Source organism: Enhydra lutris, unplaced genomic scaffold (genome assembly GCF_002288905.1).
Source record: "Enhydra lutris kenyoni isolate GAN:26980312 unplaced genomic scaffold, ASM228890v2 scaffoldscaffold2, whole genome shotgun sequence".
Taxonomy (NCBI): Eukaryota; Metazoa; Chordata; class Mammalia; order Carnivora; family Mustelidae; genus Enhydra; species Enhydra lutris.
The window spans coordinates 45,651,980-45,668,999 of record NW_019154086.1 but is presented as its reverse complement, the minus strand read 5'-3'; the positions used below and the strand labels follow the sequence as shown (position 1 = coordinate 45,668,999).

The window sequence follows — 17,020 nt, the reverse complement described above, 5'->3', positions numbered from 1 at the left end:
ATTAGGGGTTCATTATACTATTTTATTTTCTAGTATCTTAAAAGATTTCATACTAGTATGTCTATAAAGTAAACATATTCCCTTTCAATACAAATATCCTTTCCATCTTAATTATTTACAGCCTGAATCCCTCAAAGAGATAGGAATTCAAGTTAGTGCTACTAGGAAATGCAAAAGTTCTAATGAACTTAGGCAGTCATTTACCTGCAACACAATTCAGGAAAATCATCCTTGAATCTCAGGCCAGTTCTTAGCGTGGTCATCATCTTCACCCTCACAGAACTGACATGTTTTGGTCCCATCAACTTCATCAAAGACATCAAACTGTTCAAAGCCTATAAAGTAAGTAGGACTTTAAAATAAAGCCTCTAAACAAGTCAGCAGGAGCAGATGAGCCCCCTAAGGACAAGATCCCACTCACATCTCAGAGTAGTACTATTCTCTAGCAATACAATGTCTAAATGTTGGCCAGTTCATTTTGTCCAAATTCTTATGTAAGAATTACAAATTTGAAAAATGTAAGCTGAGTTCTGGTGTGTTTTTTTCTGGTGAGGGTAATTTATTATTTTTGTCCTGGCAGTCCTCTAGAAGAGTAATTTTCAAATTTATTAAGAATACCTATTGTTTAATTTTCTTCATATTCATCCCAAACTACTATGTAGCTGCATGTATTTTTTTGTTCTAATGGTACTAATTTCAAGATGCTCTGAGTTTAGTAAAACAAACAAATTTAGGAAAATAAAACTGATGACATACCCGGAAAATTACATACACATTTTATTGTGGAACACAGAATCGGACTTATATCACAGCTCCAGGTTCTAATGAAAGGGTAAAGAAACTCTCTAGTCAACCTTAACTAAGTGCCAAAACATACAAGCTTTTTATGGTTTAAAATACAAACTAGTTTTCTTAGATTGGAGGTCATTCTCTCACTCTAAGAAAGATTCTATGAAGATGAAACAGAAGTTGTCTGGAGGATTAAATTTACCAGCTCACACCAACAGAGTAAGTATTGGTTGTAGAAGTAGTTCAATATTGTGTCATGTCTGTCTTGGCTCCTTAAGGTTATTAAGAGAAGAAGAGTACAGACTGAATAAAAGCTTTTACTCATAGATTTTTTCTGTAATTTTACTGACTGTAGAGATGGAAAACAATGAAAAGGGAAATTTAATCAATTTCTAAAATTCTATCCTCATCTATGGACAAAAACTTCCAGTGGTGGCCAACTGTTACGCAGTCGTAATAAAACTTCATCGTGCCAAACACATCTAAACACAAACTGACAAATACCGAAGTTACTTGACTATATATAACCTAACATTTTCAGATTTCAAAAACACCACAGGCCATGATTCACAACATACCAATTTGCACCAATGAATTCAATTATGCAACTTTTGCTGAGCCATCAGAGATGCTAGTCTCCTTTTTATGCACTGAGCTAGATGGTGTGATGACATGAGCCTGAAGCTATTGGGGTCATTACCCGGCACTTATGATCGAGCCAATCCAGGGGTGTTTGAACTAAGAGATGAATTCTGAGAACATTGTGTCCAAAGTCAAGTTATGCCCAAAGCTATATTATTCTTACATTTTTAGTCACAAAGCCAATAAATTCTTCTAAGACAGTTTGGGTTAAAACTGGCTTTATAAACAAAGAAAAAAAATGTAAGTGATATAATTCCTCTTTTTATACTCCCCAAAAGCTCATAAAGGGAGAGAGGGATCCAGAATATCGTATATTTGATTATTTATTTTTTTAAATAAATATTTCATTTTGAAAAAATGCACAATTAATAACAAAAAATAAATTACCAAACTACTCTAGGGAAGAGGCTTATTTGCATCCTAAACTACATGCAAACCAGCACAGGGATTACTATAGTGGAAAACTATAAGTAAATAAATAAGTAAAATAATTAATAATAATAATATAACTATAAATAATATTTATATAACTATAAATAACTATAAATAATATAACCAATAAATACTAGTCCTGAGAGGCGCCTAGGTGGCTTGGTCGTTAAGTGTCTGCCTCCAACTCAGGTCATGATCCCAGCACCCTGGAATCCAGCCCTGCATCAGGTTCCCTGCTCACCGGGAAGCCTGCTTCTCCCTCTCCCACTCCCCCTGCTTGTGTTCCCTCTCTTGCTGTGTCCCTCTCTACCAAAAAAATAAATAAAATCTTTAAAAAAAAAAGACTAGTCCTGAAAGAACCAAGCAGAATACCAAATTATGAAAAGCCAGGTTTCTAGATAAAGAGTCTGCTAACTATATATATTTCTTACCTTTGAATGTTTGTAGCTACAAGCAGAAGTCATGTCTCCTATAAATTCTATATGAATTCTAGCACTTTTTACCTTAATATCATTACCTACCATTTTCTTATCTTCAATGCCAATACTGGAGCTCAGTAACTGCATGTTAAAAAAGGCCAAAATGCCCAACAACTTAGGTTGCAAATAATCAGCCTAATGAAAATAAAAACACATAAAACAGATATTATGTAAGTTTTACACAGATCAAATTCCATAAATCAAAAATTTAACTAACAACATTTCTATATTACCTATGTTAGGATATTAGGAATAATAAGCACTTGGTGGACTTTCTCTAAAAGTATGAATTTTCTTATCTAGTATTTTAAAAATTAGTGAAACTGATTTATAATCACCATGACAGTACTCCACAATGAGAAAATCATGAGCTTTTGAATTATGAAGTGTGCTGGGGGTGAGAGCCTCAGGATTTGACTCACAGAAGGACTCAGAATGAAGAGGATATTTAATCTTAAAGAGAAGAACAGACAAAGACAAAGTGACTGTCCTTATCTAGAACATTCAGAATCAAGATGGGGGAAAAAGTGCTTAAGTAAGGAAAAAATAACCTACAGAGCCAACGGTCAGACACAGGGGTCAAAAGCCCCTGAGGTAACAGTGGTAGAGGGGTATAAGGCCATGGGCATCAACGGTTAAAGGCTAGGTATCACTGACCATGGCACTTTGAGTCTCCTGAAGTGAAAAGGATTAATTCTTTCTTATAAGAGGGTCCTAGAGGAAAGGGTATGGGCTTTAAGTCAGCCAAACCTGGGTTTGAATCCCAATTTTGACCTACTCAGTTTGTGTGCTGGGTAAGTAACTTAACTCCTCTGAGTCTGTAAAATGAAAAGACCTATTGCACAGAGATGTTTTAGAGATTAAATAAGATAACATGCATTAAGGACTGAAAAACAGTACAGTACTGCTTTTGCTACAGGAGTCATTGAGAAGCAGCACCCATGGCTCTGCACTACTCTGTGGCCATAGGCCTCAACAAGGGCCACAAGGTGACTAAGAACATGAACAAACCAAGGCAAAGAAGCTGCTTGCAGGCACCTTATCAAGCACATCAAGTTTATGCGGGACAGGATATGAGAGGTATGTGGCTTCACCCCATACAGCACGCAATGGAGCTGCTCAATGTTTCCAAGGACAAGCACACCTTCAAGTTCATCAAGAAAAGGATGGGGCTACATATTCAGGCCAAGAGGAAGAGAAAGGAGTTGGGCAATGTCCTGGCAGCCATGAGGAAAGCAGCAGCCAAGAAGGACTGAACCCCTCTCCCATGTATGTAATAAAGCCTTTTTGGAACTTCGGGAAAAAAAGAATACAGTAAAGTGTTACACTTAAGTTGTTAATACTATTACAAACTGGGAATGTGAGTACTCTGCAAAGAATATTCAAAATATTTACGTAGAGGCAAGAAGGATACTAGAGCGCCTGGGTGGCTCAGTAGGTTAAGCGTCTACCTTCGGCTGGGGTCATGATCCAGCAATCCTGGGATCAAGCCCCACATCAGGCTCCTTGCTCTGTGGGGAGCGTGCTTCTCCCTCTCTCTCTCTCCCCCGCTCGCACTCTCTTTCTTGCTCACTCTTTCTCTTAAGTAAAATATTTTAAAAAATAAAATAAAGGATAAAGAAGAGAAAGTAGAAAGAAAGAGCCAATAAAGACTGAGTAGATGGTTAAAAAAAAAAAATCAAGAAAGTGTGGTATGACAGAAGCCACAAGGGAAGGGATGGTCAGTTGTACTGAATAGCACTGAAAGGTTAAATAAGATAGGAAAAGAGAAGTAACCATTGGATTTGATATCAGGAAGACTGTTTTTGAACTGGGTAAGAATTTCAGTGGAATAGTGAGAACAGAATTAGATTAACATCTAGTTTAGATGAACTAAAGAATGCATGGGAAATAAGAAAGAAAACAAGGAAGAAACTCAAGATATTTTGCTGATTGCCCTTTGAGTCTCTTGAAGGAAGGAGAGCAATCCAAAAAAAAAAAGTAAGCCTGAAGATTTATATATATATATTTTTTCACATGAAAAAGTGACATACATGAAGAAGCACATACAAATTTAAGATAGGAAAAGATAAAAAGGGATAACATATTCTTCTGACTTTCCCTTAAATATAACAATGGATTTTAAATATAGTTAGAATTGACAAGGTTAGTATGTTGTGCCAAACAGGTAGTAGGGGAAGGGGTAGGGGGAGTCACAAATGTATTCTAATCTATAGTTAAAAAGCAGTGAAAAAACTTAATTTGAACTTTTTCACCCAGTGAAAAAATAAAATCTATAATCATTTCAAAACACATGTTTTTTTAACACTAAGGTATGTTGTTAATACCTTGCTATGAACATGCAATTTAAATCATCCTTTTCAAAATAAAAATCCCAATTTGAAGTTTAAATAAATCTCTAGCATTTGAAAGATACATACAATACCCATTTCTCCAATCTCAAAATTAAGCTATAAAAAGGCAAAAAACAAACAAAATCCCAAATAATATTCCTTACCATTAATTCAGGTGATGTGATCTCTCTGGGGCCCTGATATGGATCATCACTAGATGCAAATGAGGCAAGTATTGACAAACCATTGAAAACCTGCTGATAGTGTTCTCCAATACGTAGCAATAATTCATTATGCAATCCTTGGAAATCTTGTCTCAATAGACTGCCCAGTTCAATTTCTGTTTCATTCTAGTCCAAAGACACATGAAAAAAAAAAAAAAAGGCTTTTGGAAGTAAGTACCTTGATTTTAACATACTATTAGTAAATCAGAAGATTTACCTCATCTGACAAGATTTACTAAAGGGGGGTGCCTGGGTGGCTCGGTGGGTTAAGCCTCTGCCTTCGGCTCAGGTCATGGGTCTCAGGGTCTTGGGATCGAGCCCGGCATCGGGCTCTCTGCTCAGCAGGGAGCCTGCTTCCCCCTCTCTCTGCCTGCCTCTCTGCTTGTGATCTCTCTCTGTCAAATAAATAAATAAAACCTTTAAAAAAAGGAAAGAAAGAAAATGACTCATCCATTAAAAAAAAAAAGATTTACTAATGGTTTAAAAGGTATTGGAAAAGGGTCTAATCTCGATTTCTCCAGGTACGTCTCCCACACGTAATGAAGAAAAGTGATTAGACTTTATTTTCTAATAAAATTTTAAAAACGAAGTCCCAGTTTTCTTAAAAGATCCTCAACTCATTATTCATAGATATATAACCCCTGAGAGGAAATACAGTATAGTGGCAGTCTTTCTGGTCAAACTGTTTAAATTCCAGCTTTCTCACTTATTACTTTAGCTGTGACCTGGATAAGTTACCTAATTTGACCTCTCTCTACCTTAGTTTTCTCAACTATAAAAAGGAAAAATAATAGCATCTTCATCTCATTGCAAAAATGAGGACTAAGTGAAATAAATGATCCATATAAATTGTTTAGTAAGGTTCTGATATATAGGAAAATATTATTATCATTCTACCTCTATAACATAGATTTTTTTCTCAAAACGAATAAGCATATTCAATAATTCTCATATGGAAAGAAATTTATTGCTACCATATCATGAAACACATGAAATAAATTAACATCAGAGAAAATAGTAGTCACAGACGTATATCTGACAGTTTCTCCTGTTCCTGCATAGTCTCATGTTTTTTCAAAGACACTGTTACTGGGGTGCCTGGCTGGCCCAGTTGGTTAAGTATCCAACTCTTGATTTCGTCCCAGGTCATGATCTCAGGGTCCTGGAATTAAGCCAGCACCGCCCACTGGCCTCCACACTCAGCAGCAGGGAGTCTGCTTGTCCCTCTGCCCCTTCCTTCTGCTCATGCTTGCACACACACACACACACACACACACACACTCTCTCTCTCTCTCTAATAAATAAATAAAATCTTAAAAGAAAAGATATTCTCTCCCTCTGCTCCCCCCACTGTGTGGGCTCTTTCTCTAAAAAAATTAATTAAAAAAAAGAGATATTACTGCTGTGTGACACCAAAAAAGAAGTATTAAGCTATAATTTTAAATTTAAAAAAAAACAAGCAATGTACTGGGCCAAACAGTAACTTGAGCACTAGGGGCGCCTGGGTGGCTCAGTGGGTTGAAGCCTCTGCTTTTGGCTCAGGTCATGATCCCAGGGACTTAGGATCGAGCCCCGAATCAGGCTCTTTGCTCAGTGGAGAGCCTGCTTTCTCCTCTCTGCCTGCCTCTCTGCCCACTTGTGATCTCTGTCTGTCAAATAAACAAAAACAAAAACAAAAAACCTTAAAAATAAGTAATTCAAGCACTAACTAAACAAAACAAAACATAACATTATGCTACAGTTGAGATTGCCTCTTCCTGTAAATATAATTACTTGTATATCAGTCAACTTTTATCTCCAATCAAAAAATTCATTTTTGGGGGCACCTGGGTGGCTCAGTGGGTTAAGGCCTCTACCTTCGGCTTGGGTCGTGGTCTAAGGGTCCCAGGATCGAGCCCTGCATCAGGCTCTCTGCTCAGCAGGGAGCCTGCTTCCTCCTCTCTCTCTGCCTGCCTCTCTGCCTACTTGTGATCTCTGCCTGTCAAATAAATAAATAAAATCTTTTTTTAAAAATTCATTTTTTAAAAAAAGATTTTATTTATTTATTTAATTTTATTTATTTGAGAGAAAGACAGAGAGTTAGTGAGCACGAGCACAAGCAGGGAGGAAAGGGAGAAGTAGACTCCCCACTGAGCAGGGAGCCTGATGTGGGGCTTGATCCCAGGAGCCTGGGACCATGACCTGAGCCGAAGGCAGATGCTTAATCGACTGAGCCACCCAGGTGCTCCGCCAATCAAAAGATTTTAAAATGAGGGGCACCTGGCTGGCTCACCCGGAAAAACATGTGACTTTTGATCTTGGGCGTGTGAGTTAAGCCCCACAACGGGTGTAGAGACTACTAAAAAATAACCTTAAAAAAAAAATTCTGCAATGAAATGAGTTGAGAACCTGATCCAGGAATGGATGATTATCTTATGCCATTAGGGTGAAATGATCAAAGAAAATAACAAGAGAATAACTCTATTTAATAGAGTTTGGGCCTCTAGGCCCAAAAAGAACTTATTTACATGATATTATCTGTACTTATATTACTCTAGAATAAGCTATAAATTACCCACTCTTCTTCCTACGAGAATGTTACAACAGCTTTCCTGTAATGCTAATTTAAACCAAAGAGTAAAATATACACAAACATTCAATTACCTTCAGGTAATGAAGGGCACGTTCTAATTCATCCTTGGAACAGGAACAGACCAAATGAGAAAAAATATATTTGAAGTTATTTATTAAAATCTCTCTACGATTGACATTTAATTGTTTTCCTAAAGTTCGAATGAGAGCAGAAGCTGCAGGGCTTGCTTTGGCGGCAAGGTCAGGTAGCAGAACTTGTAATGTCCTCTGAAAAAGAAACACTATAATTACTAAAAAGTATATTTGTCCAGGTAATAACATATTCACATAAGTTATGTGAAAAATATTTTAAAATGCCAAACAAATTTGGAGTTTATATGCAACATAATTAAATTGAGATTAACCACTTATCCATTCAACAGGTATTTATTGAGCATCTACTATGATTCAGGAACTACAGGTATAGAAGCAAAAAAATGGCCAAGGTCCCTGACAGCAGAGTTCACACTGTAGGTAATGTAGAAACTAATATATAAGTAAAGAAGAAAATTTTTCATGAGTATATGTTAAAATATACTCATGCTCTTAGGCAGAAGTTCCAAGTTTGATTTATTATATGGGCTAACCTGGATTTAGACAACAAGCAAGAGAAACCATAAATACATTATTTTAGTTTTTTTTTTTAATTAAAAAGTTGAGGGAAAAAATTAAAAAGTTGATGCTTCAATATTAATAGAACCATTTTAACACACTCACCATCCTAACATGGCAAAAAATCTGTTTTGATTTTGGTCTATTTCCTATAAGATCTTATTTATTAAATATACAAAATTCCAAACATAAAAGGGTTGGCCTTCCATTTATTCATCCAACATGTATCTAAAAAGTACCTACTACATGTCAGTCACAATTTAGGCACTGGAGATTTAATAGTAAACAAGCCTCAGGCCCTGCCCTCAGAGATGCTTACACCTTCCTTGTCTAATACCCTTCAAATTTAATATTGAAATGAAGCTATTTTAAGATCAATTTAACATTACAAGATAGTCTACAAAATATTAAAAATTATTATATTAATGGTTTGTTCCATAATTATCTATAACCTAAATATTAGACATTTAGTTTTTTTTCAGGGTTTTGTTTAGTTTTGCTACCTAGAAAATGTTGCAATAAACACCTGCACTTTTTGGTTCCCAGAGTGAAATTACTGAATGAAAAGGTAAGAATATCTTTATAATCCTTACTATATAGTACCATATTTTCTTTCAGGATTTGACCAATTTACAAGCAATTTAAGCTTGTTTAAAATATAATAATATTGTAGGGAAAAATACTCAGTTCTGACAGTGTGAATCACTATATTTACTAAGGATAATGATAACTGCCTTGGGAAAAGGTAAGAAGATAATCTACTCCATCCATCTTGGAAGCCTAACCCTAATGACATTTCAAAGGCTTCTCAAACCACTCCATACTACAAACTCTGTAACCTGAATTCACAGAAGATCATATATACCAAGAGTTTTGTACTTTATTACTCTAACTCCTTAAGGATAAAAATGATATTAGACTGTGCATTACCAATGGAACCAATCATAACACTAAAGACATTAAGGGCTCAGTCAACTGAATTAGTTAGCATTTATCAATTAGTTTTAACCTTTCAGGATAACTAACCATATAAAGCAGTAACTCAAATTAACATGAACTTAAATTTTATAATATATCCAAGTCAAAAGAAAACATGTACATTTGAAAATCAACAATCTGTATGCTCCTCAGGGTACTTGACAGATTTTCTTTAAAATAGACTAGAATGGAATAAACACAAAATTGAAAAACCTCAATTAAGTCAACTATGCCTTATAACTTACAGTGAGGAAACGATTAAGATCAGGAAAGTCAAAAACATTGGCAATTTCAGACAAGGTATTTAAAGCCATTTCTCTCTGGTGAGCCACATCTTGTTTTCGCATCTCAGCATTCTGGCATGGAGTACTAGGAAGTGCTGTCATCTGACTGGAATGAAGGGATTCTACTAAAAACTAGATCAAAACAATTTAAATTTCATACAAGCAAGGAAATTTAACAAATACTCTCGAAGCTAACATAAAGGACATATCAATGCCCTAAAAACATTACTTTAATTAACTCATTCAATTTTTAACAACCTTAATAAGGTAGATTTATGTCATAATCTCCCTTTTACAAATGGAGAAACCAGGTTTAGTTAAGAAATTTAAATTTAAATTTACACCACTAACCAGGCAAAGCCAGTATTTTAACATATCTAACTCTTCAACCATGAATTGAATCAACCTTTTTTAAAACAAAGTGCCTTACCCATAATATCAAGCCATAACAAAGTTTATCAAAAAGAAAGAGTAAAAAAGCATTTAATAGATTAACAATAGAGCATAATAATTCAATATATTATCATAAGATGATTTCCCCCTCCCATTTATAATATACATCTTCAGTTCAAGATCATAAAATATAAAATTGGTAAGATTTAGTTTCTCTTATTAAATAAACTAAATAAATCATTTAAAAAATATATCCTTTAGGGGTGCCTGGGTGGCTCATTTGGTTAAGTGTCTGCCTTCAGCTCAGGTCATGATTCTCAGGGTCCTGGGATAGAGCACCACATTGGACGCCCTGCTCAGAGGGGAGTCTGCTTTTCCCTTTGTCCCTCCTCCACTCATGTTTACGTGTTCTCTCTCTCTCAAATAATAAAATCTTAAAGAAAAAAAAAAAATGGATGCACGCACACACACATATATATCTCCTTTAAAGCAAGACAAATAAAAAATATAGTTTTATATATATTTATATATTTATAATACATATATAATATATATATTTTATATATATATAAAAATATATATATATATTTATATAATTATTTACTCTTACAAAGTACTGCTATTGCCTATAGTCAAGGCCAATCCTGACTCTCACCTGACAGATGGGTTTCTTATACTGGCTGAAAAAGTTTTGGAGTTTAACACTCTTAGCTGCAACCAGAGCTCTGATTTCTGTATATGCTGCTCCAGAGACAGACGCTGACTTCGATAATAAACAATGCAATAAATGCAAAAGTGCAAAAGGTACCAAATCTCCTTTTGCTGCCCTAAAATTAAAAAAATATTATCATCAATGTCTCAAATATAAATGGAAATCCATAAAAAAATACATGTTGATAATCTTTCTATATCATATCTGTCACACCACCATTTCTAACACAAAGTAAACAAAAAAGGAAGTATAAAAATGCTGCCAAACATACCTTCCAATATCCCCTGTTGTAAGAATCAAGGTATCCTTCAACTCATTATTTCTTGAGATTTGAGCATGTGTATATGCTTCCTTCATTCTTAAGACAAAAAGCTAGAATAATAAAATTAACTAATTAAAGAATTTTTTAGAGCCAGGTTAATGAAAATACAAATGTTGAAAAATAAAAACTATCAACCTCTTTTATAAATCCATCTTCAGAGTCCAAGGATTCCAATATATGCTTGATATTTCCACTAAAAGCCACTCTAACATCCTTGTCTGGATCTTCCATTAAATTTAATAAAGCTCCAAGAACTGTTTTCACATCTGCTTCATCTTCTCTAAAATCAAGGTGCTTACAAAGATGATATAGATTATCTATGAAAGCTAAAGGATGAGAGCATATAATACCTAATAAATACATTGAATATCCAAGTTTTACAGTAAAAGAACCAATAAACAATATACAAAGATTTCTAACTTGCCTTTTAATGTCATTATTTAAATTAGAGCACACAGAATTGTGGAAAATTAAAATGAATACTTAAAAATTTAAATTTACTTTATACTTAATAAAAGTTGTAATTTTAATCTAAAATAAAGTCTAGATTTCTTTTAAGTTATAAAATGACTAGTCACTTAGATTTTGTAGATTATATTTTACCAAAATAGACTTAAAATCACATTTCACTAATTCGGGGTACCTGGGTGGCTCAGTCAGTTATAAGCATCCAACCTGACTTTGGCTCAGGTCATGATCTCAGGGCTATGAGATTGAGCCCTGCATCTGGTTCCTTGCTGGGTGTGGAGCCCGAGACTGAGACTTTCTCTCCCTCTGCCCCTCCCCACCCTCTGGGGAAAAGAAAGCGGGGGGGGGGGGGGGGGGGGGGGAGCAGCCCATTTCACTAATTCAGAGGACTGTGAACTAAGGGCAATCTTAGCCTTACTGTCAATCATACATTACAAGATTTACAGAGTCCCAGAAACTAGCTATTACATATTATTTGAAAACTTAAGAACAAGTTGCAATTTAATACCCAAAAAAATAGATCTTACAAGTATTTATATAAATTTCATGTTCTCAACATACTCATGTATCATTACCATTGGAAAAGTGGCTAAGAAGATATAGCCTATATACAGTCCTCAGTTGGGCAAAATATCTAATTATTTGAAGTTCTTAAAGTCCAAGGTAGTGGCAGGGACACATTAAGAAGGTCCCTGGTATCACTAAGGAGGATACAGAGTATATAATTCTATCACTGATTTAAAAAAGAGAGGTTAAAAAGGTTTTAAAGTAGGGTGCCTGGGTGGCTCAGTTGGTTAAATGTCTGCCTTAGGCTCAGGTAATGAGCCTAGGGTCCTGGGACTGAGTCCTATGTTGGGCTCCCTGCTCAGCAGGGAATCTGCTTCTCCTTCTCCCTCTGCCCCTCCCCTGCCAACTCAGTGCACGTGCTCCCTCTCAAATAAATAAATAAAATCTTAAAAAAAAAAAGGTTTTAAAGTATTACATAAATCATAACAAATCACTCACCAAGTTTCACTGGACTAGGTGTTTTTTTTTTTAGTAGGAAAAGGAAAGGCTTGCAAATAGAAGCTTTTAGTTGAGAAGATGAACATTCGTGTTGAGAAGTAACTTTTAGGCTTTTACAGAAAAGGTCAGTATGTCCACGTTCAGAGAAAGGTTCTGCTAAAGAACTTGTCAAATAATACATGCCATGAAGCGTACAGACAAGTTGACCAAGAATAGAGGCAAATTCTTTCTGGACAATGTCAGAATCATCTTTGACTTTATCTCTGGAGAGAAAAAAGAAAAGGTACTAACTAAACCTTGCTTTATTTTGTGGTCTTAATTTGGGGTAAAAATAATGGTAAGACAAAGCCTAGAAGAAAATTTAAATTCTAAAACTAAAATCAACACTTGCTCTATATACCCACCAATATACATATACTTATATATAGTATGATTTTTTCCACCAAGTTATATATTCCAATTAAAATATTAATACATACATAAGAATCTTGGGAACTCTGTTACATGAATTCTGCTGCTGCAGTAAGATAAAAAATCCATTAACACAACTAGCCCGGATTACTTCATAGGAGCTCTGTAAGGCCCAGGTATAAACTGCTGTTCTCCATTCAAGGAACACTCTTCTCGGAAATAAAGTTAGAAGAAACACACACCGTGATTGTGCCTGTGGTGCTGAAAAAAATTAAGTCTATTAAACAAGATTTCTAAGTGTTAATTTTATTTATATATGTATATATACACATATTCATTTCATGTATGTATTCATTCTTTGTTGTAAAGTAACATTTAAAATACATATAATATTTAATTAAAAGCTCTTTTTTCAAAAATAAAAGCATATGCACTGAAAAAGGTCTATGTTCAATCTTACTGGATAACCAGAGAAATACAACTAAAAATCACACCCACCAGACAGTAAAAAATAATTTCTTTTAGTTACCTCAACACTTAAAACATTTTAAAGTCTGACAAAGTGAGGATGCTAGACAATAGGAACTCTCATATTCTGCTAAGAGGAATGTAAACTGGAAGGGCATCTTTGGAGAACAATGTTGCAGAATAGAGCTGGATGTGCAAATGCTATAATCTATTCAATTTGTTACTTTTTAAAAATCTAACTTCTTTTTGAATCCTTAAAAACATACCGCCTCTTTTAATTATTGAAAAAAACAGCAACTTGTTAGAAGTCCCACATAGAGAGGAGTTAAACCACACACACAGAATTTTGTGACGACTTACAGTAGCTATCTGAAATCCTCCGGCTTAATGCTAAAAGATTAGTGGCAAAAGTGGTCAACTTTAAAGAGCCATCATCAGAATGAGGATGAATCCATGGAAGTGAGAGCATTCCACATAAATCTTCCAGAATATGATCTTCAAAAGAAGTTTTCACTACAGAAAAACACAACAGGATGAAGATTATATCTTCATCCTTAATCATATTTACCTAGATCTTTTTTTCCTTGTAATAAAAATAAATGTTCTAATCATCAGGTGGAATTATAGCATTCAGTAAACAAATGTTCTTAATACAGATATGATGTTCTGAGGTCTGTGAACCCAAAGAAATTAAATGTGACTTTATAAAAATATGCATCCATGTATTTTTTAGAAGGATCATAACATTCTTCAGAAATTCTAAAAAAATATTATAAATTATTTCTATATGCTGAAAAAGAATAATAAATCACAATATTACACGGAAAAATTCAGAACTTAGAAATTACTGATTTAATTACTGAATTACTGAAATAGAACTGAAATAGAATGAGAACTAAAATGAAGAAAAAACTGTTGGTTATTTCAAACATTTGTGCGTGTAGGCCTTAGGCAAAAGAGAGCCTATTTCTATAATGATGATCTTTATTTATTTATTTGAGAGAGAGAGAGAGCATGAGAGGGGAGAAGCAGACTCCCTGCAGAGCTGGGAGCCCGATGTGGGACTCAATCCCGGGACTCTGGGATCACCACCTGAGCTGAAGGCAGTGGCTTAACCAACTGAGCCACCCAGGCACCCCCTATAATGATGATCTTTAAAGGCTATTTTGTTTTACTGTTTATTTATACTCACTGTGAATATAAATCAGAGCATCATATATTTTCACCACTTTATCAATAACTGCCTCCAGGTCAGGCTTCTGAACAGATTCTAACAAACTCCTACAGCTCTTAAGCAGTGTTGTGTAAAAATCCAAAGACATCCAAGTTATCTCTACTGAAGGTTTCTTCTGACATTTCTGTTGACAGTCCTTGAAATCATGGCTACAGTTAAAACATTTTTAAGACACAGAATTACAATGAATTTTGTTATAGTCCAACCTAATATTGAAGTATGCCAAAAGAAACTGTGAGTATAAAACTAACATAAGTTTAAACCAATTCAAAGTAAATATGCAAATCAATTAATATGCTATTATTATTTTAAGTTTAAACTATGTCAGTCTAAATCACTCTTAGGATTCAGTAATTAAAATTAATATAGAACATTCAAATTTGGTATCACTAGGCTTAAAAATGACAGAAGATATCCCTGTATAATTATTAACTGCCTCAGTAAACCCTTTCTTAGTAATAGAAGAGTAGCTTACAGCCTAATCAGCTATTTCTTCAAGCTGTCTCAAATTCCAAATTTAATGCAGTCTGAATTAATAGTTTCCTTAAAATCTCCTTCATAACTTTTTATTGGCTAGGTAAGTCAGAAAATAACAGAATAAATGATCATGTAAAAAACTAACAAAGAGTTTTGATCTGTAACTTGACATTAAAAATAAGACTAAATCTTCAGAGAAGATTCACACTTGTTTTCTTCTGATAGAATTAAACTATATTAAGAATACCAAACTGAAAACATAACTTCTAACAAGTTCTAAATCCCTATTCTTATTATCAAAGGGAAATGCTCTTTTGACTAAATGTATGACTAAAACAACATTGGCTTTTGAGTTATATAAAAATGTGCTCTGCTACTTTCTAATCATGTATGCCCAGGAAAGTTAGTTTTGGCTTCAGACAAAAATAGTCTTATTAGAGGAAGCAATCAAGAGGATGACCACCAGTTGACCCTCAAGCTGCACCCAGGCCATCAGAGGCTCCTCACCCCTTCCCCTGTCTTTGGAATGTACACTCTACCTAATGGTCCCATAGTGGGAGGTGTTCCAAGGACAGAGCCTTCAGAGTAAGGTGTTGTTGAGACCATGTGGACTGAAAACATGACTTAACCCCATTAAGCCCTCCATATAAACTTCTAAGATTCTGGAAAATGAGCTGAGAGATGATTTTTGTCTTCCACAGCTGCCTGAGATAGGCCTTGTAAGTAAGTTCCCTTATAAAACCTGCCATCTACCAATCTGGAGTGATCTGCCTCTTTCTTCAGTTTCTTATAACCTTGTGCATAAAGGACCAATTTACAAAACAATAAGCCTCAATTTCTCTAAGCCTCAATCTCCAATTTGTGAAGTAGGCATAATAGCATTTAACTTAAAGAACTGTTATGAAGATTAAATAATATATGTATAGTACTTAATACAATACCTAGCATTTAGCAGGTGCTCAATAAAAAACAAATTTCCATTTCACTGAAATGTCTGTGCTCTAAGGTCATACAAATTGAGCAAATAATGAGGTCTCCTAAAGCAATAAATCCAAATTTATTACAGACAACCCACCCAAAAAATACAAGTTGTTTTACCAGTCCATGTTTTGATGAGAACAATGAACTGTACACAGAGCAGTCAGCTGTAGGACAACAGTGATTCCTTCTAAAGTTGCAATAACAGGATTCTTTAGTTCACCACATTCAAGGAAAATCTGAAGGGACTCTGCTTTCTGTTTCAGGGCACTCCACAGTATGCTCTTTTTGTTCATATCCACGTGTTTAATTCTGTAATTAATTATAACCACAATATAAAGATATTCATATTTAATATAAATTTGGTTTAAATATAAAATTGGTTCAATTAAAACAACTTTCAGGGCTAACTGAAATATGGGAATTCTTTGACCACATTATTTGTTAACATTTAAGTTTATTTGTTAACATATCTTAAATTGCTGATGAATACATTATCTCAGAGCTTTTTTAGATATTAAGAAGTTAAGTCAGAGAGGCAAGTAGAAACTTAAAAAATCTTCTAAGTAACCATATGTAGTCATGTTCTCTTTCACATTAGAATGGACTACAATATTAAAATATTTTAAGCATTCCTTTGACTGCCTTTAAAAGAACAATTGCTCTGTATTTAAGTCAAAGCACTTAACTAAAGGTGATTTTTAAAAGTGAATAAAGGTTTCATTAAATGACTAAATACAAACTGAATGACGGTCATACTCTTCAGTCTGTTTTGGTGGTCTTTTGGAAGAGTTGAGAGATGAGCTGAGTCGACGCCTTTTGGCTGATATTCCATCACTATTACTGCTGAGGTTTTCCTGTTGAATTTGGCTTTGAACCTCCTCAATGATTTCCATACTTTCCATTTTTAAGGCTGCATAAAGTGGGCCCAACAAATACTGAGAAAGTAAAAATAATTTCAAAAACTGCCTTAGGAATACGTTATTCAAAGACTGCAAAAATTCATTAGGTTTTAAGTTTTCTATTAGGGCAAACTATTTTCAGAGTCTCATCAAGTAAAACAAAGACCTAAATTAATCTATATAATTTCACAATCTATGAATAGACATATATATGATTCTGTATGTAGAACGACGGTTCTATAGACCTAAAAGTCTTCAGACAAATTC

The 17,020-nt window shown here is 34.5% G+C and overlaps 1 protein-coding gene and 1 pseudogene across 2 annotated transcripts in view; one reads left to right on the top strand and one right to left on the bottom strand.

The window, feature by feature from the left end:
- Positions 1-17,020, bottom strand: part of LOC111147364 (ATR serine/threonine kinase) — a 96,446-nt gene that overhangs the window by 65,706 nt on the left and 13,720 nt on the right. Inside the window, exons 5-18 of one of the 2 annotated variants that reach the window (XM_022503368.1) lie at positions 16,611-16,789; positions 15,972-16,163; positions 14,355-14,545; positions 13,523-13,675; positions 12,763-12,955; positions 12,284-12,546; positions 10,946-11,136; positions 10,760-10,860; positions 10,432-10,603; positions 9,345-9,515; positions 7,543-7,737; positions 4,840-5,025; positions 2,385-2,477; positions 205-335 (exon numbers count right to left, since the gene is read on the bottom strand). In XM_022503368.1, the coding sequence (XP_022359076.1) occupies positions 205-335; positions 2,385-2,477; positions 4,840-5,025; positions 7,543-7,737; positions 9,345-9,515; positions 10,432-10,603; positions 10,760-10,860; positions 10,946-11,136; positions 12,284-12,546; positions 12,763-12,955; positions 13,523-13,675; positions 14,355-14,545; positions 15,972-16,163; positions 16,611-16,789 (2,411 nt within the window). The remainder of the gene's footprint in view (positions 1-204; positions 336-2,384; positions 2,478-4,839; positions 5,026-7,542; positions 7,738-9,344; positions 9,516-10,431; positions 10,604-10,759; positions 10,861-10,945; positions 11,137-12,283; positions 12,547-12,762; positions 12,956-13,522; positions 13,676-14,354; positions 14,546-15,971; positions 16,164-16,610; positions 16,790-17,020) is intronic. The other variant, XM_022503376.1, reaches the window with a different exon arrangement.
- LOC111147378 lies at positions 3,284-3,598 on the top strand (annotated as a pseudogene).